The sequence below is a fragment of the Eptatretus burgeri genome, chromosome 5, assembly GCF_056783735.1.
Source record: "Eptatretus burgeri isolate ZD-2024b chromosome 5, Ebu_testis_v1, whole genome shotgun sequence".
Taxonomy (NCBI): domain Eukaryota; kingdom Metazoa; phylum Chordata; class Myxini; order Myxiniformes; family Myxinidae; genus Eptatretus; species Eptatretus burgeri.
The window spans coordinates 75,558,430-75,585,638 of record NC_140965.1 but is presented as its reverse complement, the minus strand read 5'-3'; the positions used below and the strand labels follow the sequence as shown (position 1 = coordinate 75,585,638).

General features: G+C 44.6%; 1 protein-coding gene across 4 annotated transcripts in view; it reads right to left on the bottom strand.

The window, feature by feature from the left end:
* The window catches only part of ZZZ3 (zinc finger ZZ-type containing 3), a 142,957-nt gene extending 119,642 nt beyond the window's left edge, over positions 1-23,315 (bottom strand). Inside the window, exons 1-2 of one of the 4 annotated variants that reach the window (XM_085882459.1) lie at positions 23,199-23,315; positions 7,976-9,539 (exon numbers count right to left, since the gene is read on the bottom strand). In XM_085882459.1, coding sequence (XP_085738585.1) covers positions 7,976-9,243 — 1,268 coding nt within the window. In that variant the 5' untranslated portion in view covers positions 9,244-9,539; positions 23,199-23,315. Of the gene's footprint in view, positions 1-7,975; positions 9,540-22,577; positions 22,944-23,198 lie in introns of those variants that run through there. The other 3 variants (XM_085882460.1, XM_085882457.1, XM_085882458.1) reach the window with 3 other exon arrangements.
* Between the last annotated feature and the right edge of the window lie 3,894 nt (positions 23,316-27,209).

Genomic DNA, 27,209 nt, shown 5'->3' with positions numbered 1-27,209 from the left:
ATATATATATATATATATATATATATATATATATATATATATATATATATATATATATAAATAAATTTTTATATATATATATATAAATTTATATATATATATATATATATATATATATATATATATATATATTGAAGAAGTAAATAAAAAGAGGCATTAGGAGCCTTTGATGATAAGAGATTTATTTTAGATAATGGAATAGATTGTGTTCCATATGGATATTGTATGATAGAGTGTAAAGAATAGATTGTGTTTTAACGATGGGAAGATGGGTTAGGGTTTTTTAAGGGCTACCGCCACGTTTTTTCACAATATATAAATGGTCAAACCAAGTATTAAATCGACCTAAAGAGTGGAGAAAATCTGAGTCTTGGTATATAAATGGAAAACATAATGAATGTGAAAAATATCAAATAAGTCTTATTGAGAAAATGACTAAAACAAATGTAAATAAAACAAATAAGCGAATCAATTTAAAAACGAGTAAGTATGAGGATGTAAAGAAAAAAATAAATATCCTTGAATGAACTGAAAACTTTGATGGTTATCAATGGAGCAATGGAAAAACAATTTACTATAATCTCAAAATGATATGTGGCTCAGGAGGTGGTCAAACAAGAACATTAAGAGAAGTTTATAAATTTCGTAATGGCACAAAAGGGGTATCTTAAGAAAATATAAAGAATCAAATGTTTCATTTTTAAATATTTTAGATGGGGATTATTGTGCAAAGAAAATTAAACTATTGAAGGAATTTGAGAATGAACAAATATTTCTAGGTTCAATGAGTGAGCTGAACAATATGCATTGGTTCTTTGAAAAAGAGTGCCCCGAGGCTTATATGTTTCAGATATTTCTTTAGAATCACCAAAACAAATCCCATTACTACTTTACTACTTGAACAAATCTTTACCTTATTGCATTGGTTATTTGAAGAGTGCCCCTAGGTTAAAATGGGAGACAAATAACCTTGGGATAAAAAGGGGGTTTATTTTTAGGGGAAAAAAAATAAATCGCTGAAAATCCCCCATTCACTTACATGGGGAAAAGTGAGCCAGAATCAGTATATTCACCCTACTCTCGCAGAGGCCAACACGTGCCGTGGCCGGGGGAGGGGAATAGAAAGCCGCAACACCACATGAGCATCGACAGTGCAGCTGCGAGGAAACAGCGATACCTTCGGAGGAATCTCTGCTGCAAGCTCGAGATGATTGTCTGACCTTTCCAATGAGCTGGGAAGAGATTGCTGGTTGCATTGAAAAGGCATAGGAACAAATATCTCTTAAAGAGGCTGCACGGATGTTGTTTTTCATAACACAGTAGCAAATGACCCAATATCGGCAAGAGCATTGCTGGCAGCTTGGTGACAATAACTACATCGTCAGAGGCAGATAATAGAAAAACAACAACCACGCCACGTTACACAGGACATAAGTGTGCAAGATACGGGCGGCGCGTTCTTTTCAACTCATTTCTGCATTTAATTACATCGGCATCCTCTTCCCTCCATTTGATACTTATAACTATATTCTTTTTCATTCCAAACCTCCATCTATTTATTATAATTATCCGATCGTTCCCCTCAATTCCTGACAGATCGGGGTTGGCCCCGCGCACACGATAGCAGAATCAGGCAAACGCGAGCACTGACCATGTGGGCCATGGCGGATCTGCACGTACTGCACGGAATGTGCTCAAAGGCGGACCTGTGCTTAACTCGTACCACCTTGTTATCGCACACAGCAGGGAACGAATGGCAAACATCTTGTTCTGGTCTGTGCATGGGTTTATCCTAACATCTTACCGTCGGTCCTCACTGGTAGCCACAGGTGTTCCCCACGGACGGCGGATGTCTCCTCGCCTCTCCGCCTGGCGAAGCTGTGATCAGGCAGAGGCGTGCTGTGCGGTTTGGGTCGTTCAGGCCAAGTGGTGCATCATGGAGCAGGCATTGATCAGCGCTAATCGGGGGTGCCCAGGCGGGCATGCGGGGCCGACACGACTCTCGGCCGGTCACCAGGGCACAGTCAGGGAGATCGGTGCAAGGCAATTCATGTCGTGGGGTCGGAGCAAGACGATTCCACAGCTTGGGGTCATCTTGGCGGAAGTGGAGTGAAGCCACTTCCGGCCATCGCAGCCGGGCCGTGCAAGGGCCGGGGCCAATCGGAGCGCCCAATTCGGGTGACGACACATCACTTCGGAGTGCCCCCCCCCCATGGGCTTTATAAAGGACAAGGCACGAGGCCGTCCAGAGTTCCAGTTCGACTTCCAGTTCTGGTTTTGGTGTCTTGGCCATCGCTGTTGTCGGCTTGTTCCATTCTCTGCCCGGTTTGGGATCAATCTATCCACCTTCTTCACCCGACGGTCATCGCCTGCGACTCCGCCTTCACTTCTCCGTCCACACGTCACTGACTCCACCCACCCACCTGATCCCTTCTACCACTCCACGGACTCGCTCTCGACTCTGCCTTCTCCACCCAAGTCCCTCCCTTCACGCCCGACGGTCGCGTCTCATTCTCTGGACTGACACTAGCTGCACGAAGCAGAGACAGTGCACCAGCTGTCAGCGAGGTATCACCCAGCGGGGCATCCCCCAAAACGTATTGGTGGCGCGATCGGGCAATCGTGCAAGGTATTGAGAGACCGTTAGCCTCATCTCCTCTCCTTTTTCTCTTCATCAACTCCTCTTCATCGGGGTGTGAGTGAGTGAGTGAGTGAGTGAGTGAGTGAGTGATGGCGCCTGTCCTCGTAAGTTAGATTGCAAAATATTATTATTTTGGGTTATATCCATTCTGTGTCTGCTTTCGTAAGGTGCTTGTATTATTGTCGCACCTCACACTTCTTTCTATCCCTGCATTACACAAGAATAAAATGACTATTCACTGTGCCACATAACTTTCCTCACCTGCTTGTAAATAAATTATTATTATAAATGTTCCCAGCTCGTTTTTGTCTGTTCTTTCATTGATTCAGCATGGTCCGAATCCTAGCTCAGCCAGGACTTTATTCCCAACAATCCGTTCCTTTTAGCCGGTACGTTCTTGGCAGTGTCGCTCGGCTGCATCCGATCCGGTAAAGTGATTAGGTTTGGACAAGGCGTACGGAGGGCGTGTTCCCGGTAATTAAATCACGTGATTAATTAGGTAACCCGGTTAACCCATAGAGGGGAGGACTTTGGGTCATGCGGTTGAGTTATTGGCGTTCACGGTCGGTTAGCGACCCGCCGCATCACGGAATTATCCGTGTGCGACGGCCTGTAATTCCGGGGAGTCTGGTGGGAACCCGAGATAACTTCTCTCCCTGGTGGTCTTCTCACCCGACCCCCGGCCTGCAACAATATTTTCACAAAGGCAAGAGCACAACATAATAGATGTGAGGGATTTGTGAGTCGCCCCTGGGAGATCGATTGGTTACCTCCATGTCATGGCTATGTTCAAGCAGAACTGACTGCGGCTACCCATCAACAGTACTCCAAGCAATAAAGCCTTCTTATTGATGGCAAATGTTCCTTATTATATCATATTTTACTCAATTGTTCATATTTTTCAATTAAATGTCCTTTTTTATTATTGTTTTTTATTTATGATATTTGGACTTATTTTGAGAGGTTGGAACGTATCTCATTGACGTGCATGTTATAAAATGTTCGCCATTCGCGGAAGTTTAGAGGAACGTAACCCCAGCGGACGGCGAGGGTTCACTGTATATATAAATAAACAAATTATATATATATATATATGTATAAATAAATATACATATACATATAAGCCTGGTGTTGGCTTAATGGCTATAGTGGTTGGCTTGGGATCCAAGAGTCCTGAGTTTGAATCCTACTTGGCTGTTGAATTAATACCAGGTGGGCTTGACTCAGCCTGTCATCCTTCCGAGATCGGCAAAATGAGTACCAGCTTACTGGTATCCTGCATCGGAGTGGCGACCCATCCAGGATTGTGCCCAATAGCCAAGGAGACTGCTTTGACAGCACCAACGCTCTGCACAAAGTATGGTCCCAAAGGATGGATGGATGGATAAATAAATAAATATATAAATTTATAAATAGATGTAAATATATAAATATACATATTAAAAAAATAATAATTCTCAAGCATAAGAAAAATGTGAAATAATGTCTCAAGAGAGGCCAAGGAAACACTCACAACTAGAAGGGCACTCGGTAGAGCGCATACCTCCGCCACGCAATGCCTGATCTCCGAGGACATATCAGGCACAATACATTTTTGAAATATCATGCTATATATCTCGGTTTTTACTAAAAAAAAAAAACTTATCTTGTTGAAATAACTTGCTTGTTACTATTATAAATTGTAATGTGTATTGCTTGTGCTTTGATAATTAATTCCAACATTGTACGATCCTGTATAAACACACATGGAAAAAAAAAAGAGAAAATAAAGTTCGAAAACAATTTGTGAAAAAGGTTTGGGATAAGAACAACACAAGTTAATATTGTTTTGTTTGGGGGTAGATGGAGGAATTTCATTGGAAAGATCGGATCGTATAGAGTTGCTTGGCCCGTGGACGTGCAGGAAACATTTTGATGTAAACTCAGTAGGGAAACTGTGAACTTCAGTGTTACTCATCACAACACGGGGGGTGGTGTTGTGTTAATTAGATTGGGATTAAGGATAATTTCCCCCAATATGCAAATGCCCTCCTGTGACTTTTCCAATTTTTTTTGTATTAGAAACCAGCAATGATAGAATTACGTATTTATAACTACAACAACCATTATAACTGAGCTGCATGACAAAGTAGGAAGAAGCCCCACCTCCAAGGGTGACGGCAGGCGAAGTCACGTCTGAGGCTGATGATTGATGGGCATGACGTAGGAAGAAGAAGAGCGTGAGGGGCCACGTTTGTCAGAGGATGGGTGAAGCAGCTCGTAGCCAGAAGCGAACACACGAGTGGAATTCGGTGTGAGGGAGGCAAACAAAAAAATAAAATAAAGAGTAGAATGCGTCTCAGCAAGAGAACAGGGATGCAGGTCGTTTCCGGAGAAGACAGACATGGTCGGAGACGAAGGCTCAAAGTGGGACAGAAGCAAGATAGACAAGGCATTACGGCTGGCTTTCCTTTGACGCATGAAGAGATTTCTTAAGCAGCACCAACGCTCTGCAAAGAGTATGGTCCCAATCTCCTCTCCTCCTCCTTTCGGCATGACAAAATAGCTGTGATTCTCGTATTCATACTAAGGCAAATTGGCTGCGTGCTGGGCAAGACACTGGCCATTGACTCTTGGCTGGTCATGAGAGAGGGACCTCGAAGCCTCATGTATATCACCGAAGGGAGCGGCGCCATTCAGCAGAGAGCGGGATCGACAAGCGCGGTCGACGAAGAAGCTACACCACTGTTCAGGAGCCCCGACGTCGAATATTGCCTCAGAAATTGCTTGGCGCCATTTTGGGGTCATGGTTACCCGTGCAGCGACGACGCGGTCCGAGCACACTTCCTCAGCAAAGAGATAGTCTGGACTCAGCTAAGTGAAGGAACAAAAATGGGTTTCTATATTTCTTTTATTTTATATGACCCCTTGTCTGTGTGTGTCTGAGTGCAGAGGCACCTCAAGTAGGAATTTAGGCTGTAGATTACCTCCCGTTTTTCTTTCATCATTAAAATTTGAATTATTGTCATTGTACATATTTTATTACTGTCATTAAATTATCCATTTAATTTAATTTCATTTACTTGTGTCCGTGTATCTGTTGTGGGTTCGAGAATACAACCCATGTGCCTCCGTCCTTTACCGCCATTTCTTTCGCGTGCCATTAATCACTAAAAAGGGGGGCGGGGGGGAGAACTGTTTGTCCCTCCGTCCAGGTAGGGGCTAAACCCCTGGACACGACAATATCTTCAAAAACAATATGATTATCTGCATGGCGTAACCAATGATATACTATAATAAAAAAATGACCGTTTTTACAGCCATTTTTCCCTGCTGTGCAGAGGTTTGGCTTTTTCTTGAGGCAATGTTTTATGGCCGGATGCCCTTCCTGACGCCAACCCTGGTCGCCTCTTACGACACACAGGGATATGGTACACCTATTCTAACCGGGGCATACACCGGGACCAGTACACTGGCACTCATTTCACCGACCTCGGAAGGATGATAGGCTGAGTCAACCCCCTGGTGTTAATTCAGCAGCCAACAGGGCTTGAACTCAGGACCCTTGGATCCCAAGCCGCCACCCTAACCACTAAGCCAACACCAGGCTACAACCAATGATATACTTAACAGTAGAAATGTTATTCATTGTCTCCGCCCACCGAAGGTGAACAGATGTTGTGTTTTCTCCCCTGTCTGTGTACAGGATATCTCAAAAAGTTGTGGACAGATTCGGATGAAATTTTGTGGACAGGTTGGGTGTGTGACAAGGCCAAATTGATTAAATTTTGGTGAAGATCCAGATCCGGATACTCTAATTTATTATGTGATTCTTCACCATTGAGTGATTAGGCTAAAACAGAAGAATGCACGATATCTCAAAAAAGATATGGACGGATTCAGATGAAATTTGGTGGATGAGTTGGTTATGTGACAAGAACAAGCCAATTAAATTTTGGTTCAGGGCCATCGGGATCCGGCCGATCGGTGGGATACAAAACAAACTAATAATCAGCCTGGAGGAGTTATGCACACTACCGAGTGCCCTTCTAGTTACCTCCACCACCGAAGGTGAAGGAGGTTATGTTTTCACCCCTTTCTGTCTGTTTGTGTACAGGATATCTCAAAAAAGTTTTGGACAGATCTGGATGAAATTTTGTGGGCAGGTTGGGTGTGTGACAAGGACAAACTGATTAGATTTTGGTGAAGATCCGAATCCGTATCTGGATACGGAGAGTTATTTAATTTTTTTTAAGTGATTCTTTGAGAGACAGGGCCAAAATTGATATAGCATGATATTTCAAAAATGTATTGGGCCCGACATGTTCTCGTGGATCAGGCATTACGTGGCGGAGGTATGCGCTCTACCGAGTGCCCTTCTAGTTGTTGCTGTGATTGATCATACAACAAATTATGACCTAATACATGAATTATGTAACTTTACATTCTTTTTCCGTGTATAATTAAAATACAGTGTATAATTTAAAATTCTACAGATGCATTCAGTTGTTTGCTTATAATTAGAAACTTCTGGAAGCACTTTTTCTTTTTCCTGTGAAAAGTCGATCTTTCTGAACATTTTCCATCAACTAAGAATTAAAATTTCATGATGTCAAGGAAAACATTAAGCCATGACAGAACAAAGCAGAGCTCAGATTTAGATTGAACAGGTGATTCTCCACAGAGAAAGGTCATATATTTCAAATTAATGACTGCTGTTACAAGAATTGTTAGTTATCAATATATTAGCAGCGCATGGGTGCTACAATGGATAAGGGTTGTGTGTAGACCGTCATCAGTGTATGGTGTGGCTTTATTCCAACAGAATAGAAAAAATCTATTACATAGTGGAAAAGAGGAATTAGCAAAATTAAATGGTCCCACAAATACAATGAAAAAAATCCTGGGGAGGGAAAGACCCCCCCCCCACCTTTCCTGTCCCGACAGGCAGGGAATATTAGGATTCAGGAGTGAATGCACTGGCAAGCATTGATGAAATTTTCTGCTTTGCTAATGTCTATGATTTAGCCAACAACAATTTGATTTTTCCATTATTGGTTGCTGAGTGCAAAAAAAAAATGTGACACTTGGATTTTTTGGGGTTTGGATATGGGGGGTTGGGGGGGGGCATTGGGAAACCAGGTGGCCATCAAGGTGAAGCCTTATCCCCACCCCCTCCTTCCCCATTGTGGGCTTCCACCCATACCCCACACACATATGTAATAGAGAGAAAAAGACTTTTACTAAAAGAACATTGGCTTTACATTTTGTGATGTGCTGCAATGAATAAATAAAGAAAAAAAATTTTTCTGAGAAATTTCATCATGATATTCTCAATATTAGGTAAATACTTACTCCTTGTTGTGTTTCAAAGCAAGATGGTCAGACTCAAAATAATACACATCTGGCTCTTCTTCTTCTTCTTCCTCCGCAATTTCTTCTTCTTCTTCATCCTCATCATCATCCTGTTCATCTTCAGTCACATCCTCCTCAAACTTTTGTTCATTTATTAGGCTTTTCAGTTTCTTATCTACATTTTCAGGATTATCACTTGCCTGTGGTAAAGGCTTTTCATTCATAAAAGAAAGTCTACATTGTGTTGAGTCCATTCCTTCATCTTCCATACTGGTATCGGTCTCTTCTATTTGGCTCTCACAGACCTTGTGCACTTTTCGCTTTCTTGGAGAAGACCTGACAGAAGCGGAGAGGCATGAAAGTTCTTGATGCCACGAGAAAGGGAGTCCACGATTCAGAATTTGGCGCTGTGACAGTGGTGACACATTTGCATCCTGGTCCATTGAACCAAATGAAGAGTCACCACCAACCACATCTACCTCACCTTCCAACACTTCCTTTGACAATGGCTGGCAACCAACCGCTTGAACAGATTTGAGCATTGTCGTATCTTCTTCCATCGCACCTTTCGAGCTATGCCTCTCCGAAACCGGAATTTCCATGTTATTTTTCCTTTCGTTGCTCCAAAATTTGCAACCATTGGACAAAACGTTTCCACCTCCCACAATTTGTGATGCAGAGTCTGTATTGCCATTGTTTTCACCAGTATCCAAGTGCTGGTTTGTGTTTCCACACATAGTTGAATAATTCTGAGCATTAAGCTCTGTACCTTTTTCTTCTTCAATTCCAACTACCACATCATCACCATTATTTCTCTCACTTTCTTCCTTTTCATCCTCCTCTCTGTCTACATTACCTTTTTCAACTATGGCTGAAGTCAAGTTGAGATTTAAACAACGGCGCACACACTTTAGCGTTGCCCCAAGTTCGGCGACATTATCCTTGACCTCCACCAATACCTCACATTGTTCTGAGCGCCGAAGTCGCTTTGCTCGTTTGTATGTTGTCAAAGCCTCACTGCTTGTGCTTTCGTCCTTTTCAGTACCGGACAGCATTCGCTTGCGGCTGGTAAGATATTGCAAATCATGCATCCCCGACAAAGATGATGACCCAGACTCATGACGACTTCGCAATGGTGCCAGCGGTTTGGTCTGTAGCTGCTCGTCAGGAAGGCTAACGTTGCGGTTACGCAGGCTGCGACCGAAGAAGCTTTCATCGAGACCATTGGCTGCGGCGGACGATCGTGTCAGCCGGTGTGGTTTGCTCATGGCACCGAGCCACAGGATCCAGCATGCTGCAGTTGCCTCCCAAGAGGGTTTCCACAAGCAAGCCACTCTTTTTCTCTTCTTGTTTTCACTACAAAGTCTCTTTGTAACAAATTTTCACTTCCTCTCCCACAGCGAGTTATATTCCACAGTCACTTTTACTTTGTATTTTTATCTTCTTAAATTTGTTTTTCCAAATACTTTTTCACAAAACCGTCGTCTTCACAGAACTTCAGTTGCTTGTACTGCCTTGAGCCAGCAATGTGTATGTATACAGCTGTCTCCACATCCAAAACTGTCTGTTCACACAGATGCAGAACAAGACTTATAAACAAATGGTAAGAGCAATAAATTTTAAATGAAAAACACAACCAATACAAAACGAAATAATGAATACATTTTTTAAACACTGGAAAAAATACTGTACAAAATGAAAGTGTCAGTTGTAGACTGGCTAGTGACACTTTCTATTACTTGTGAAATGAAATTTTTGCAAATATATTTGCTGGTCTGGGCTGTTATTCTGGATTGGTCTGGGGTGGTCTGGTCTGTCTGTCTATCTATGTGTCTGTCTGAATTTTACTCCGATCTTCACAAAAAGTATCCGCCTGGTAGAGGTAGAGGTAGTCACAAGCTAGAAGCCTATTGTTTGAGGTCAATAGGTCAAAGGTCACGGCCACATAAGTTGTTTATTTTCATCCGATGGACTTCATATCTAAATATATAAAACCGAAAACACGGGTGGACGGCAAATCCTCATCGAGGTGAATCCTTGGTCGACCCATGCGAGTATGTCAATCGATTACGTGGTGTTTGAACACGAGTTGGACCGTGAATACATCAATTAATGACGTATTATCGGACCATGACTTGGTCTATTAATTACGTACTATTGGAACGTACCATTTAGACCTGTAGACCCCTTTAAGACCATTTCAGACCCTCAAGACCTTTTAAGACTCTTCAGACCCCCTTAGACAGCTTAAGACCCTTTAGACTCCTTAAGACCTTTAAACCAATTAGACCCTCTTTTGACTCCGAGTACCATGTAGACCCAATTCGACTCTTTCGACCCCTAATTACTATTGGAACATACCCGTTAGACCCCCTACACCCTTTAGACCCCTTGGACTCCCTTGACCCTTTATAGCCCTCAAGACTTTTTCAACATACAAACATCTATAGAATAATTTTTCATCAAGTAATGTGCAATCTCCACCCACCCTCCAGGTGGGTGATCTGCTAGTTTGAATAGAATTTACATATTGGGTCACTAGATTAGTTCACCCATCAAAAGCTTGAAGCATATTGTTTTGGAGGTGAAAAGCTAAAAGAGTCAAAGGTCAAGGTTGCGTAAAATCATCAATTTTCATCCGATTGACTTGAAATTTGAACAGGATTTGCATATCCGGTCACAGAATTGGATCACCAAAAATCAGAATGATCGTTTTAGCTGTTTTGACAAGTCAATGGTTTCTGTGACAACAATTCTGCCACATTATAATATAATCAAATGGGACAATTTCCAAATTTATTACCATACCTCAAAAAATTTTAAATATGTTAAATTGAAACTTATTAACTTGCACAGCTTATTTGTACATATATGTAATATATTATATATATTTTATAAAAATAAAATTGGTCAAGGTCAAGGCTGTCCGAAACACGTAAAACACCCGTTCAGGAGCAGTTAGAAAAAGTATCAGCCAAAGTTGTTATGCATAATAACCAATCATGTAAAACAAACACCTGATAGGTCAAATTTTCAAAATTGCCAAATTGCTGTTTCCATGGCAACTATTGTTTCTTTGGATATCGCAAGTATTGTGCTATGTACGACATCTTCCTTGTTTGTTGGTTTGTTTGTCTGTCAGTCACTTATAGGTCGCAATTCTAAACCGATGTCCACTAAACGTAACCACCTGATAGAATTAGTCAAAATCTGGAAGCCTATTGTTATTGAGGTGAATAAGTAAAAGGTCAATGTCATAAAATCATCAATTTTCATTCCATCGACTTGAAATCTGAACAGGGTTTGCTTAATGGGTCACTGAATTTGTTCACCAAAAATCAGAACGATTGATTTGGCCATTTTTATGGGGTCAACGGTTACCATGACAACAATTCCACTCCATTATAATCAAATGGGTCTTTTTGTGATTTTATTATTGCTTTATCTCAGAAATTTTTCAAGATATCACATTGAAACTTATACAGCATATTTGTTTTGTGTGTGTGTGTGTGTGTGTGTGTGTGTGTGTGTGTGTGTGTGTGTGTGTGTGTGTGTGTGTGTGTGTGTGTGTGTGTGTGTGTGTGTGTGGTATGTATACAAGGCACAAGACACACACCACTGCAGCCTTAGATCCTGCAGAAAAAAAAAGAAGAAGATGATGATGATAACTCAGTCACAGAGTGACAAGTGAGTGCACTTCAATTAAACAATTTTTGGTTTATCTATTAGTCCACAGCATTGAAATATACTTAGTGACATTTGTTATGCATGTAAAAAACGTTGGAGTACAAGATACCTTGGCACCAAACCACCTTGATACATAGCAACGGGGAATTCCATCGCAAAATATATCTTGGGTCCAAGCCAGGTTATTACCTCCCTCCAGACAATACACCTACCAAGTCATAAGCAAACTCCATTTACAGCCAAATTCATTCCACGTGACCTCGCCACATTGCCTCCAACAAGTTTACTAATAATCGCTAGGCAAACATTAATTACATTTCAAATATGCCACAGTACACCGTGCACTGCAGTGTGACTTGCCCAGTACAGAGCCTTGTGGGGAAAGGGAAATGCTTGACAGTGTGGCTCCAGGAAGCCACAGCTCGAGACAAACAGCTAAATTGCAACTACTTGGAAATTTCACCCTTTTCTTTTCCCCTTCAAGATAAACAACAAAATTTTCACAATTCTGCATTTTTATGGATCAAAATGTAGAGAATAGTTCAATACTCTAAGTTTCAAATTAGTACACTACACCAATAAGCATTTTAACTGTGATAAATGGCAGCCCGACAGGCCCGAAGAAATTCCCATGGCCGAGCAGAAAATAGCATTATGTGACACGCGTTGAAAGAGGAGGAAATCCTACAAGATTACATTACTGTTGCTCAATATTTGTTCAAGATAGAGACCATGCCATCATGTTGAGAGGACAATGAAGCACTGTTGTAAAAGAGGAATGTTCGTAGCTTGCAGGGATATCAATTTGAGTTATCAGATTGCATAAAGTTGGAAAATTACTGGAAAATAGAGATTTTGAGTCTCACTCCTCCCTCAACTCCAACCCCCAAAAGGACACAGAAGAAAATAAAACACCGTGACTTTTACTCCAATGGTATTGCCCACTCCATGTAAAATGTGATAATGTCTAGACCAGTGATCTTCATGATTGGTTTAGGGAGGGGGGGGGTCATTTTGCCGATAAGACATCAGCGTGAGAGCTGCCACACCGCCTGCAGAACTCCATAATGGCTGCTATTAGGCCTGCCTCCACATACTCTTCTTTGTTTTGGTTAACTGGGTTGCAGGCGTAATTGTTTGTACACTGCAACTATATCCTGATGTAGTTGTATTACTTTTATGCTTCGTGTTGCAACACTCATTTGAAACCGATTTGAGAGCATTTATGGTGGATTAAGATGGGCATTTTTCACATTTGTGTATTATCGGCCACAGTTTAGGCCGCCAGTGGCTCGCGGGCCATGCAATGAACAACAGGGATCAAGACGCTTCACAGGAAAATAACCAATATCTGTGCCAAATTTCATGGCCATGTGACCATTCCTTAATTATTTGGGGAAAGGGGGTATTTGGACGACTTGAATACCAGAAAAAAGTGTGGACGCTCTGTCTCAATGCCGATTAGTTTTTTTACAATTAGATAACAAGATATAACTTATGAATGTTGAGGAGATGGAAGTGGAATGGCAACAATGTCAAGTGGGTAGGAAGGAAAAATGGGAATATAGGCTAAATAAATAAATAAATACAAGGAAATCAGACACAGGTGGAGGCCATTCAACCCACCATCATGCCTGCATGACATCAACACCACATTAATTTATCATCACAAGATCCAAAGAAGAAAATGCAAAATTTATCTATTTATTTATTTATTAGTGTTTTTGTGTTATTTTATTTATCTATGTATTTTAAGTTTTTGTAGTTTCTAAATTCTTCTTGGAAAATATATTTTTCTTCTTCTCCTCAGGGGAGGGGGCATGGGTTTGGTTAAAAACATACATCAACAACCACACAACACCCCTTGACGAAACCCCGCCAACAGCACTCCGTACACATGCACACGATAACCCATCAATGCTCAAACTACCTAAAAGTCTCATCAACATCCCTATACTTCTCCATCTCCATAACTTCCAGGTACCTATCGAATTCCAATTTAAACTTATCTACTGTTTCTGCTGCCACTACCTTTTCGGGGAGACCATTACATACATTAACTACTCTCTGAGTAAAAGTCCCCTGCCTTGCTACCATCTTAACTCTCCTCTTCTTTACTCTCAGGCTATGTCCCCTAGTCCTATCACTGTGTACTCTGTTGAATAATTAATCTGCACATCTTAACTCTCCTCTTCTTTACTCTCAGGCTATGTTCCCTAGTCCTATCACTGTCTACTCTGTTGAATAATTAATCTGCACATCTTAACTCTCCTCTTCTTTACTCTCAGGCTATGTCCCCGAGTCCTATCACTGTCTACTCTGTTGAATAATTAATCTGCACTTATTTTATCGACACCTTTCATTATCTTAAGCATCTCCATCATATCTCCTCATAACCGCCTCCTTTCTAGTGTATAAAGCCCTGTCTCCTTCAGCTGCTCCTCATAGCTGAGTCTAGCTAGGCCAGGAATCAATGTGGTCGCCCTGTGCTGAACCCCTCTCTGTGGCATCTATGTCCTTCCTGAGTTGTGGTGACCAAAACTGCATACAATATTCTATATGTGGCCCTCACTAAATGCCTGTACAATGTTAACACCACCTCTTTTGATTTATAATTGATCCCCCTCCGAATACGGCCTAAAACCCTATTTGCTCCACCTCTAGCTGCCTGGCACTGTGCTGCCCGCTTACCTCCCATATTTATTACCACCCCCAGATCCTTCTCCTGTGTGACATGCTCCAAAATTACCCCTTGCACCCTGTATCATGAGATTAGTATTCTTCATATGTCCTGTTGAGCCATGTTAATGACATGCTGTCTTTATCATTGCAGAGACCAGCTTCACTGTTTAAAGGAAACCTGGCAGAGATACTAAATTGGTGTCATTTGATCCTCTGACACTTGTGTATGCAATACTGTTTTACTCCAAGGCAATGGCACACAACATACAGTGACCCCAAGACAGTTATTTCATTAGTATTCATATAGTTAGTCCTCTCCTCATGTGTAGTGGGTAAATGGGATGAAATGCGTTGTGTGAGACTCGTAGTGAGGTCGAATATATCTCTCTTCAATCCTCACTCTGACCTCCACTTTAACCCTTTCCTTCGAGCTGTTATACAAAACATGCATGCAAGAACGCATGACACTCAATAACAATTTAGCAGGCACGCTGCGAGTACCTCCCGCATGTTCGGTTACCAGCACCTCTGGCGGGTTCACGCTGTGAGTGCGTTCGACCTGTTTGGATCACCAGCTTCTCTGCCGATCACCAGCTTCTTCTCTTCCTTGGCGAGTTTGCGTGCCATTTTCCATACACATGTGCGTGCCAGTTCTCAACCGACACCTCACTTCAATCCTCATCTCGCTCCACGAACCTCACCATCTTCCCCACTACCGCCTCCCACACATGGGAGAAATACTCAGAACCATTCACACTCCGACCACGCTAAAATTCGCCATTCTACTTTGAGCGCCACACGGCACCGGCCATTACCCTGGGCGCCGCTCAACCACTCTAGACACAATTACCACCACATTTCACCGGGAACGTCCCGTGTGAGCGTCCTGCTCGATCATCATCATTGTAACTGCCCTCACCCAGTCATCAAACCAAGGCGAAACCTCAAGGGACGAGGAGGGGGCTGCAGGAAGGGTGATTCAAGGACTTGATACGGGTCCCGAATGTGCATGCGGCTCGTGGAGGAGCATATGGGTAGCGGGAGAAGTCCGAATCCATTCTACGTCAAAATAACGATCGGCGCACTTTCGGGGCAGGGGTGCGTGCTCGGGGAGCGTGGCCCCATGTAAAGTGAGGAGCTCCGAGTCGTGCCAAGGTTGGCAAGCTACTGAGCCAGTTTCCGGTTCTGAAGCCTGGTGGGCCATGGCTAAGACCGCTGTGGCCCAACAGAGGAGCGGGATTTGGGGCACAGCGTGTCGCTATCTGGTCCTCGCCCCACCCTACACCCAGGACCTTTTAAAGGAGTGGCGCAGAGCCATTTAGTAGTTTTGCGGCTACCCTTCTTCACTCTTCTTTTCCACAGCTTGATCGTGGGTACGAGTGCATCTCACTGTCTTGTCATTGTCATACCGCTGCTGTTGGAGCCACTGAACCGCGGAGCCAGATGGCGTCGCTAACCGGCCACACAGAGGCGGATCAGCACGGAGCGCAAGGTGCCACGAGTCCTTGTGATCAAGTGGGAAGGAGGAGATAACATGCAGTACCATGAGGTTGGAACACTCAGGGGGAGTGTCCCACAGAGGAACACCATTCACACGTCCAGATATCTACATGGTTAGGATGGGGACTTTCCTCCTCACGCATCTATTCTACCATCTCTCTGTACCCACCTCTATCCCATCCACTGTGGACGCAATAACCCGACACGCATTCACATTTTACTCTCGCACGACACCACACCCCTCACATTGCAATACATCACACTTCCCACTTCCACATTTCAGACACCAGTATTCCTCCAACCTGCCCTCCCGAAGTGTCTGGGTCGCGATGGTCCAACGACCGTGCCAAGTATTTTGATGGTGCTTATCCTCACCTTTCCTTTCTTTCTTCACTATCTCCTAGACAAGGCTACATCCTGTTGACAGGAATTACATTTATTGAAAACTCAGTATTTTGTAAGAGCTGAACTGCAGACTCAATTCATCGGTGACACACATCGCGAGGTAAGTGGTCAAAAATACGAAGAGATCCAATTAACTGCACAATGAGTGAATTGAAGCCACTGAGGTCATCTTTTTGGCGTAATTTCCATTGCAATACGACACTCCATACAAACGTGAAACAACAGGAATGAAGAAGAAGAACCTTACAGTGATCTTAAAAACCATCACTTGGACTATTACTACAAACGAACTTCAGTTGGAAATTGTCCAGGGCTCAATGACGATCCTCACAAGAACCCTCGGAACAAAACTTCACACATTGGTCCATGATTCGTGACCACCCTTACCGAAATGGAGGCGGATACTTGGAGACCTGGGAGGACTCTGTTCCACCTTCTGAAGCCAACATATGGATATAACGAGAACGAACACAAACACGCGCGCGCGCGCGCGCACACACACACACACACACACACACACACACACACACACACACACACACACACACACACACACACACACACACACACACACACACACACACACACACACACACACACACACACACACACACACACACACACACACACACACACACACACAACAAGACCCAATCATATTGACACATATATAATGACACACATTATATACGGCAGATGCCACCTGTTATACACCTCAGACTTGGCCCTCGAGTGTCCACAACGGTGTATAGTCGGAGGGAGTGAAGCGCCAACCCATTGCTGCCATTGCACACACATTATATTCTGTTATACACCTCGGACTAGGCCCTCGAGTGTCCACAACGGTGTATGGTAGGAGGGAGTGAAGCGCCAACCCATTGCTCCCATCACACACACACACACACACACACACACACACACACACACACACACACACACACACACACACACACACACACACACACACACACACACACACACACACACACACACACACACACACACACACACACACACACACACACACACATTTGCCGATGCAGTACATGTTGAGTGCATTGGACCACAGTTTCCTTATTTTGAATGTTTGTGAATTGCCTTGGGATGCCTGTCATCGAAGCCGTCCTCTTAGGATGCCGGTCGTCGACCTCCACCTCCTTCTCCTCTCAGGATGCCCGTCTATGATTTCCTCCTTCTCCTCTCAGGATGCACGTTGTCGAACTCCTCTGCCTCCTCCTCTAAGGATGCCCGTCATTGACCTCATCTTCATCCTCCTCTCAGGATGCCCGTTGTCGACCTCCTCTTCCTCCTCTCAGGATGCCAGTCATTGACCACCTCTACATCCTCCTCTCAGGAAGCCCATTTTGACCTCCTCCTCCTTCTCCTTCTTCCAGGATGCCCGTCGTTGTCGTTCTACTCCTCCTCCTCTCAGGATGCCAGTCTTCATCGTCATCATCATTGTCATCATCCGCCTCCTCCTCCTCCTCGTCAGGATGCCCATCTTTGTCGTCGTCCTCCTCCTCCTCCTCATTCTCAGGATGCTTGTCTTCGTTGTCCTCCTCCTCTCCTTCAACTCAGGCTGCCTCCCCATTCCCCTCACGCTTCCTGCCCATTCCCCCTCCCCTCACGCACCCTCCCCATTCCCCTCTCTTCACGCAACCTCCCCATTCCCCCTCCTCACGCAACCTCCCCATTCCCCCTCCCACTCACGCCTCCTCCCCATTCCCCTCCCCTTCACGCATCCTCCCCATGCCCCTCGCCCTCACGTAGCTTTCCCCATTCCCCTCACGCATCCTTCCCATTTCTCTACCCCTCACGTAGCTTTCCCCATTCCCCTCACGCATCCTTCCCATTTCTCTACCCCTCACGTAGCTTTCCCCATTCCCCTCACGCATCCTTCCCATTCCCCTTCCCCTCACGTAGCTTTCCCCATTCCCCTCCCCTCACACATCCTTCCCATTCCCCTCCCCTCACGCAGCCTCCCCATTCCCCTTCCCCTCACATAGCTTTCCCCATTCCCCTCCCCTCACGCATCCTTCCCATTCCCCTCCCCTCACGCTGCCTCACCCACACATGCTGAAATATTGTTACGGATTTGAAGCCTCTTGCACACAGACAGTCAGCAGTCCAAAAGTTCAGTTATTTCGTTAAGTGTATGTGTAGAGTTAGAATCCATTCTCTGTGGGAATTTTGTGTGTGCAGAGTTATTTTTTAGTTAGTTTTTTTTACAACAACAACAGCGGCGGCACCGTCGCCTCGCTCCACCGACGCCATAGCGCACGTGTTTCTGGCTGCGGACGTGGGTGGGACTCCTCGCTCCAGAGCCGACTCCGCCCACGAGAAGAAGGGCACGCCCTTCGGAGGCTCATCGCCTCAGATCGGGACTCCACCCAGAAGGGTGGGAGTTGCCCCGCCTACCGTGGGCCTGTCCAATGAGGGACGGCCAGCGAATCGCACGACGCAACCGTCCAATCAGGAGGCGAGTGGCCAGGGAAGAAATCCCTCCCACCTTGGGAGAGGAATAGTGATCGGCGCATTCTGTCTGGCTGTCTGGGTCTGCCTCGCCTGGTGTCGTCTGATCCGCCTGGAAGCTTAATTCGGCCTTGATCGCCTGTCGCCTCGTCGTCTCACGCCTCGTCGTCTCACGCCTCGTCCACCTTCGTGCTGGCTGGCGTTCGTCGCTCGATCCCTCGTTCCTGGTGCTTGGTGCTGCGTTGAGGCGGTGGGTTCGAGTCCCGCCACCGGATAAGCTCTACCAGATCGCACGAGGCAGACAGGTGCAAGTGCAGACTCTTGCCCTCAGCTCGCCTTCCCTCCCGAGCTGAAGGGCCAAATAAAGGCCGCGGCCACAATTAATTTTGGGTGTGTGTGTGTGTGTCTGTGGGCCCAGTCTATAAGTAGCAATTGTTTAAGTGCCTTGTACATTACTCGCATTTATTCTTGATAGTCGGTTTAACTCTGCTCTTTTTGTGCTCCCCTGCCCTATTATAAATAAACCCCGATTGTTCAATGTACCAGCTCGTTGTCTGTCACTTTCTTTCATTGGTTTAGCACGGTGCGTATTGGGAATTAGGGAGGCCATGGTGCCGTAATTTTCATTTGGACCGACGGACCTTGGTAATCACCGCTCGGGTTATACCCGGTTCGGGCTCGGTAAACGGCCCATTCCGCCCAAGGTCTGTCGAGGGTGTGACCTCCCCGGTAATTTGACGACGCGAGTACTTAGGTAGATTGAAATTTGGCTATTAACCATACCCCACGCCGGCAGAGAATTGGTGAGCACGGTCCTTAAGTGACCCATGACCTTCGGAGTTGTCCGAAGGTTACGACCTGCAATTCCGGGCGTTCGGTGGGAGACGGCTCTACTGCTCCACCTGGTGGCCGTTCCTTGTGACCGACCCCCGGCCCACAACAATATTACTATATTGCAGCAGCAATGTAGTCCAATGAATGTGAACTGTAGTTTTACTTTTCAATACAAAAGTATAGGTTGACCCCCAAAAAAGTGAAATCTATCTTTTGTCTAACATCTTCCATCTTACTTGTGAAAACCTCTTGTTTGTTTTTTCAGGTGATTTAAGAAGAGTGAATGACAAGAGAGACTTTGAAAGTTGGTGGTTCTTCCCTTTTTAAAGATGCCGTGGACACTTTGGCAGACAACCTATTCTGTGGAGATTTATTTTTCTTAAAACAAACTCTGACAAGAAGACTCAAATCGAGTTTTAAACAGGAGTTTGGAACGTACAGTGTGCCCTGCAAGTCATCGATATTTGCCTGGGTCAAAAAGTTCAGAAAAAAGGCACTGTCGCAAATCTCAACAGTAAAAGTGCTGGAGGACCAACACATTCGGGATGTCCTCAAGATGCAACGTGTCCTGAGAACATCAACCTTGTTCGTGATTCAGTCGGTAGAAAGCCAAATAAATTTCTCAGTCAGCGGAGTCAAGAGCATGGAATTCCAGGTGAATCAGTGAGAAGAATCCGAATCCACGATATGAAACTGTCTCCATACAAAATTCAGATTAAAACACAAAATAACTGCAACCCATATGTAGAAAACAGTGACAATGTGCCAGTGGTCTGCAGACAAGTTTGAAGAAAGGCAGAACTTCCTTGACAATGTCTGGCTTTCTGACGAGGCCCACTTCCTTCTTTATGGCCATGTCAACTCCAATAACTGCGTGTACTGGAGAATGACATCCCCCGATCTAGTGCTCGAGCGACCTCACCACTCAGAAAAATGCACTGCCCCAGTAGCAATCAGTGAACATGGAATGTTAAGCCCTTTCTGGTTGAGGATGAAACAGGCAACATGCAACATTGACTGTCAATACGAAACATTACATCCAAGTTCTTCGGAAGTTTTGGAGGGCCCTAGGCAGTGACAGGAGGGTTATGAGAGAGGAACAATGGTTTCAGCAGGAAGGAGTCACTCCCAACACTTCGAATGATTCACTGAACTGGCTCATTTTGCACTTTGGTGACAATCATCAGTCGAAGACTTGCTGTGGAATGGATCCCGCACTCACCAGATTTCTATCTTTGGGGCTATCTGAAGGACAACATCTACAGAGGAAGGTCAAAATCCATTGAAGAACTCAAAGCAACAATTATATTGATAAAATTTGCTCAATGCGTTAGTGATCAACTATTTTGCCCGTCAAATCAAAGTGTGCTTGCAGTACCGTGGAAAACATTTGGAGCACATCATTCAAACACAGACAGTCATGACCGATTCAAGGTAATCTGTGCCAAACACTGTGCCACTGGAGTGATAAATGAGGATTTTATATTAAATAGTATAGGTTGTGGTATTTTTTGGGGGGGTTGGGGTGGGGGGGGGTCACCCTGTATATGCAATTAGGAAGAAATTCCTTTTCATCAAAAGCTATGATTCAATAATGCACCGACACCAAGTCGATGCATTAACTTCAATCCAAGTTAAAAATAAAATTAAATAAAACAACTAGAAGGGCACACCGACGTCATGACGTCGAGCGAAATGCCTCGGCCCACATTATTACATCATTATACGTACTTGTACCAATTTGATTTAAATGCCTTCAGATATCTCAAGTATCACATTTTTCACCTGACATGACCTCTGACCTTTGACACTGATATCTACTCAGGTCATATTTACATCATAATAAATACTGATACCACATTTGGTCAAAATCCCATCACTGGTTCACAAGTTAGCGCAGTAACAGAAATTTTACCTGACGGGACCTCTGACCTCACAATATAATCAGTTCATCTTTACATCATTATTATACAGTACATACTTGGACCAAGTTTGACTTGGTTCTCTTCAGCCACTCTTAAGTTATCACGGTAACGAAAACCTATTACAGATTCTGACCTTTGACCTCGATATCGAAATCTAATCAGTTCATCTTTGCATCACAATAGCAACTGATACCAAGCTTGGTCAAAATCCCATCACTGGTTCCACAAGTTCGTGCGCAGTAACGGAATTTTTTTTTTACCTCAAGGGACCTGTGACCTTTTGACCCCATTGTATAATCAGTTCGTCTTTACATCATTGTACATACTTGTACCAAGTACGACTTAGTTCCCTTCAGCTGCTGTTAAGTTATCGCGGGAACGAAAACCTATCGCGGACGCACGCACACACAGACAGACAGACAGACAGATAGACAGACAGACGGGGAAAACAATGCCTGTGGTCACTTCGTCGGCTGAGGCATGAAAGGGTCCGTTTCAAAACACCTGGGACAAGATAGGTGAGCAGTTTACCTTTTTACAAGACACCAAAAAAAAAACAAAAAAAAAAAACAATCCTTTCAGCAAGAAAGACACATTAAGGCTGAGAACAATCAGCCAAAGATGAGGAAAGTAGGAAGACGCTGAAAGAGAAACCTTATCGATAACTCTGCAGCGACACCTTCGGGCAACGAGGACTGATGATGATGAGGATGAGGACATGATGATGATGATATGATGATATGATGCTGACATGATGACGATGATATGATGACGATGACATGATGATGACATGATGATGCAAACGTGATATGATGACATGACGATGATGACATGATAATGACGTTTCAATAGTGGAAACGACCAGGAAACTGCATGCTTGCCCAAAGCACCCGATAAATTATCCCAACTTGATACCCGCGAGAAATCTCCTTCCAACAACGACAGCAATGAGCCAAAGAACATCACTTAGAAAGGGGAGTGCTGCCGATCCCCCACAAAAGGCAAATTAAGGCCTCCTTTCCCGACCACTCATCTATCCGAGCACCGCAGCCTGTGCGCTAGCACTAGGCCTCAGCGTGAGCGATCGCAGTCTTTACCCGGACCAAGAGGGGCGAACACCAGGCGTTGACGGCGCACCGGAACGAACACTCCTGGTTTGAAGGCGAGGCCGGGCTTCAAGCGTCTAGGAACTCGGCTGTTGCTCGAGAGCGAACCTGAAGCAACCGTGAGGGTTCGACAAAGCCATGGCCGAGGGTCCCGAAAATCTCCCGGCGTGCCTAGCGACAGGCGGTAGTCCTGGCCATTTGGCAGCTTCGTGCAGCCACAGTGTCCCTCTCAGGTACTCCGTAAAGGCCGAGGCAAAGCTCGAAGCGCCATGGTGGCGTTCCACGGCAATCACACGGGTTTAGCTTGAGGAAATCGAGCGGGAAACGCTCTGGCACACAGCCCGGATTGTTTTTGTACCATCGCCTGGCACATATATATATATATATATATATATATATATATATATATATATATATATATAGATAAATAAATAAATAAATATATATAAAACTAAATAAATATATATATATATAAATAAATAAATTAAAAAAGTAAATAAATAAATACACACACATATATATATATATATATATATATATATATATATATATATATAAAAAACAAAATAAACATATAAATAAATAAATAAATAAATAATATATGGGGACTACCTTGGCTGAGGGGGTGAATACGGTGTTCAGTCACCATCCTGCAGAAATCCTCACAAGGTTGTCATTTATAAACCTCTCGTTGTTGTTCGTGGTGGTGGTGGTTGTGGTTGTGCGGGACTGACACCACCAACAGCTGCACGTGATTTCACCTCCTGCCTTCTCAGATGCCCACGACTCCAGTCAGTCAGTCTTGTCACGTGACGATGAACTGAGGTAAACGCTCTTTTCACCCAAGACCGTGATTATCTATGAAATAATAAAATAAAACCTCAAGTCGTATTCAAGAAAAAAAAAGGGGGGGGGAGAAAAACCAGTTGTGAGACTGAGGTGATGTAATGAAATGGTGGTGACTGGTCAAAATATTCCTTGCCCACACGACCATCCGAACAGGGGTCTGCACGCCGTCAAGGAGGGGTCTGCACGCCGTCATGGAGGGGTCTGCACGCCGTCATGGAGGGGTCTGCACGCCATCAAGGAGGGGTCTGCACGCCGTCATGGAGGGGTCTGCATGCCGTCATGGAGGGGTCTGCACGCCGTCATGGAGGGGTCTGCACGCCGTCATGGAGGGGTCTGCACGCCATCAAGGAGGGGTCTGCACGCCGTCATGGAGGGGTCTGCATGCCGTCATGGAGGGGTCTGCATGCCGTCATGGAGGGGTCTGCATGCCGTCATGGAGGGGTCTGCACGCCATCATGGAGGGGTCTGCATGCCGTCATGGAGGGGTCTCCTTCATGAATGGGTTTCATGGTAATTTTCATGTTTCATGGCGTTATCATGAGTTGTCGACACGGCAGCATGGCCGAGGCCCGAGACTGGAGGTACGTACACCTGCCTCGAAGCTGTTCGGGTTCGAATCCTGACACGGCTATAAATTGCCATCAGGGTGTTTCATGAGTGTGCGTGCCGTCCCGTGTCCCAGCAATATTTTGTAGACGTTAAAGATCACACGGTGTCCTTCGTGAAGAGTAGGTGAGCTATTGCCGGGACCCTGAATAAATTACTGCCCTAACTTTCTGTGCCTGGAGTGACGACCCTTCCAGGATTGTAACCCTAACAGTAGAAACAGCTTCGGCAGCATGGACGCTCTGCACAGAGCACATAGTTCATGACCTGATCTGTTACGACGTGTTATACAAACATGTGACGAAGGAGAAGGCGAAGGAGAAGGACTCTAAAATGCTTGAATCTCGGTTGCTTGAAGAAGTCCTTCATTTCAAGCTTCTGAGTCTCACGATCTGCCATGATCTTTCCTGGGAAAGTCACATTTCAAACCTCACCTCCAAAGCCAGTCGTCGACTGGGAATCCTCCATCGTGCAAAGTCCTTCCTCTGCCCACCTGAGCTCCTGACCACATACAAAGCTTTCATCCACAGCCTCATGGAGTACTGCTCTCCCCTCTAGGCTGGTGCTCCTGCCTCTCACCTTTCTCGGCCTCACGCTGCGGAAACCAAGGCATTTAGGATCATTGGTATCTCCTGAGTCTTTGGGTCTCTCACTCTCTCAATGCAGGCAGGTCAGTGGTCTTTGTCTTCTACCATCTACTCTCCGGTCTCGCCCCCACCCCGCGCTCTGTCTGTTATGTCTCCCCCCCCCCCATTATTTCTGCAGGGCGCTCAAGGTCCTCAACAAGCTCCTTCTGGTAAAACTACCAAAATAAAAAATCACTGCTCACCTTCACACTTTCATTCCTATTTTTTCCTGCCTTTGGAACAAACTCCCACTCTCTCTTCAATCCCACTCTTCCCTCCAAGGTCTTCAAAACAGCTGTTCACCACCATCTCTTATCTTCCCCCATCCAAAACCACAATCTTTCGTACCCCCGTTAATCCACCCCAAACCCACCTCCTTCAAATTCCCTGCCTTCCTTCATGAAAGTCCCTGTTGCGTAAGAACCTCAAAGTCTCTATCATGTCCATCTTGTTTACCCCGTGTTCCCCGCCCCATACCTCTCCCTTCCACAGATATCCTCCTCATGTCTCTGTTCCCCACTTTTGTCCTTCCCTCTCCCACCCCTCTTGTCCCCTGCCCCCCCCTTTTTGCTGTGTGTTAGCTCTCATACGAGCCTCGACATTGTAAACAACAACAGCAACAACAAAAAATCCAACGAGTCACTGCTCACACAATGGTTGGATCACGAGATGCTTCTCAGTTCTTAAAACCTATTAATAGATGAAGGATTGTTCAGAGCTGGGCAAAAATCGATGTCAGATTGTCTGAGGGAATTATATATCAGGAACTTGGTGTTGAGACGTGGACAGAGGATGACCGAAGCAAAGAATATCGCTCCTGCGGGCAAGAGACAGAAAAAAGGTCTTCCATCGACTCACCACGACAAGGTCTCATCACTCACCAGGGTAGTCCCTACAAGGAGAAGGGACAAATGCCATATACAAGAGGTTTTAGGATATCTCTTCCTCTCCTCTGAGTCAAACAATGTGTAAAAAACAATGCAATATGGTACTGTACTGTACCGAATACTGGAATTGGTTTTGAATAATAATTTTAATTCTCTCTTAAACAAGGAGCTCATAATCTCAGTCCCCCGCCTTTTGGGTGATATGAGGACTATCTGTGTAATATGAAAGCCAAATGTTCAACGGTTTTTGAGATATCACGTACACAAGTCAAGTTACCGAAGATGGTTGCCAATGGCAACATAATTCAGTCAATCACAGCCGTGATCTAATCAGGTTTAGATAATGTCATGAGGAATAGACATCTGCAAGATGAAAGCCAAATCTTCAACGGTTTTTGAAATATCGCGTACACAAAGATACATGGACGGATGATCGGCCGGTGGATCGGTCGGAGCTCATTTTAATGTCCCCAGTCTCTGACCTTTTCGGAGTGGCGAGGGACAAAAAAAATTACATTTTTTTTCACTTTACTCCTCTCGCGTCTGCACTCGTGACTCCAACCATTACACTCGCTCTACTGGAGAGTGTATTTGTAATTTGCAAATAGTGGAAAACTACCGAACAGGAGCCTTAGAGCCTCCAAGGACAAACAAACAAAGAACTTGGAGCATGGAAGTTGATGCTTGTTCAACACAGCTTTATCAACATTGCACTTACACTATTGCGTGATCAAGTTTGTTTGTCAATGAAGGGATAATTTAACAGAGTTCGTAAAACTGAAATTTGGATGGTGGTTAACTGCCTTTTTTAATAGATTGTTGTTAACTACCTTTATTTACAGCTGTCACCGAAAGATTTGGTGAATCTCCTGGCCAGATAGGTGATAGGATGAGCATTATTAAAGGTGTAACAGCAGCCGAACGCCAGGAATGATCAAGAAACACACCACATCACTGATCAGTGCGCAGCCATGATGGAATTACTTTACTGTACATACACCAACCCACCACATCATCAATCTGTCATCAACATACAGTTTGTATGTGCTGTACTTCCACATCTCCCCCAACAAATAAACCTGAAAGGCTTCAAAAGCATATAACCGTGACTTTTGAAATGAGGTAATCCACCCCAGAATGCTCAATGCGGATGCGCAGAAATTCCTCGCAACAGGGGTAATCGGGACAGAGAATGTCTATCGTGCACGCCAGATAAGAATCATTGCTGAAAATGGCTCACAAAGCTTCTATAAGAAGCCAAAAATACTTGGAAAAGTTCCTGAGAAGAAGGGGTGTGCCTCTGCACAACGAGAGATTTAAAGAACTTTCTGATCAACTTGCCCAAAACCTTGATATCTTGCAACACGTGCAACAAAACCTCCCGACGATGTAGGTACGTGCAAGGCCTGTGGACGGGTTCGTTCTACCTGACCTCCCCGATCATCCCTACCAGTGAGTGGACTCTGACCCTTGTGGGATTACCTCATATGAACATGGCAGGTTTGGTGATTTATTTAATGGACATCTACAATTGGAAACACGATTCCATCATTCCCAACATTCAAGTAGACTTCCCAGAGGGAGACACTGTGCCTGGTTTAGATGTTGTGGAAATTTGGTTTGTGCAAATTGTTGTACTCCGTGTGCTGTGATAA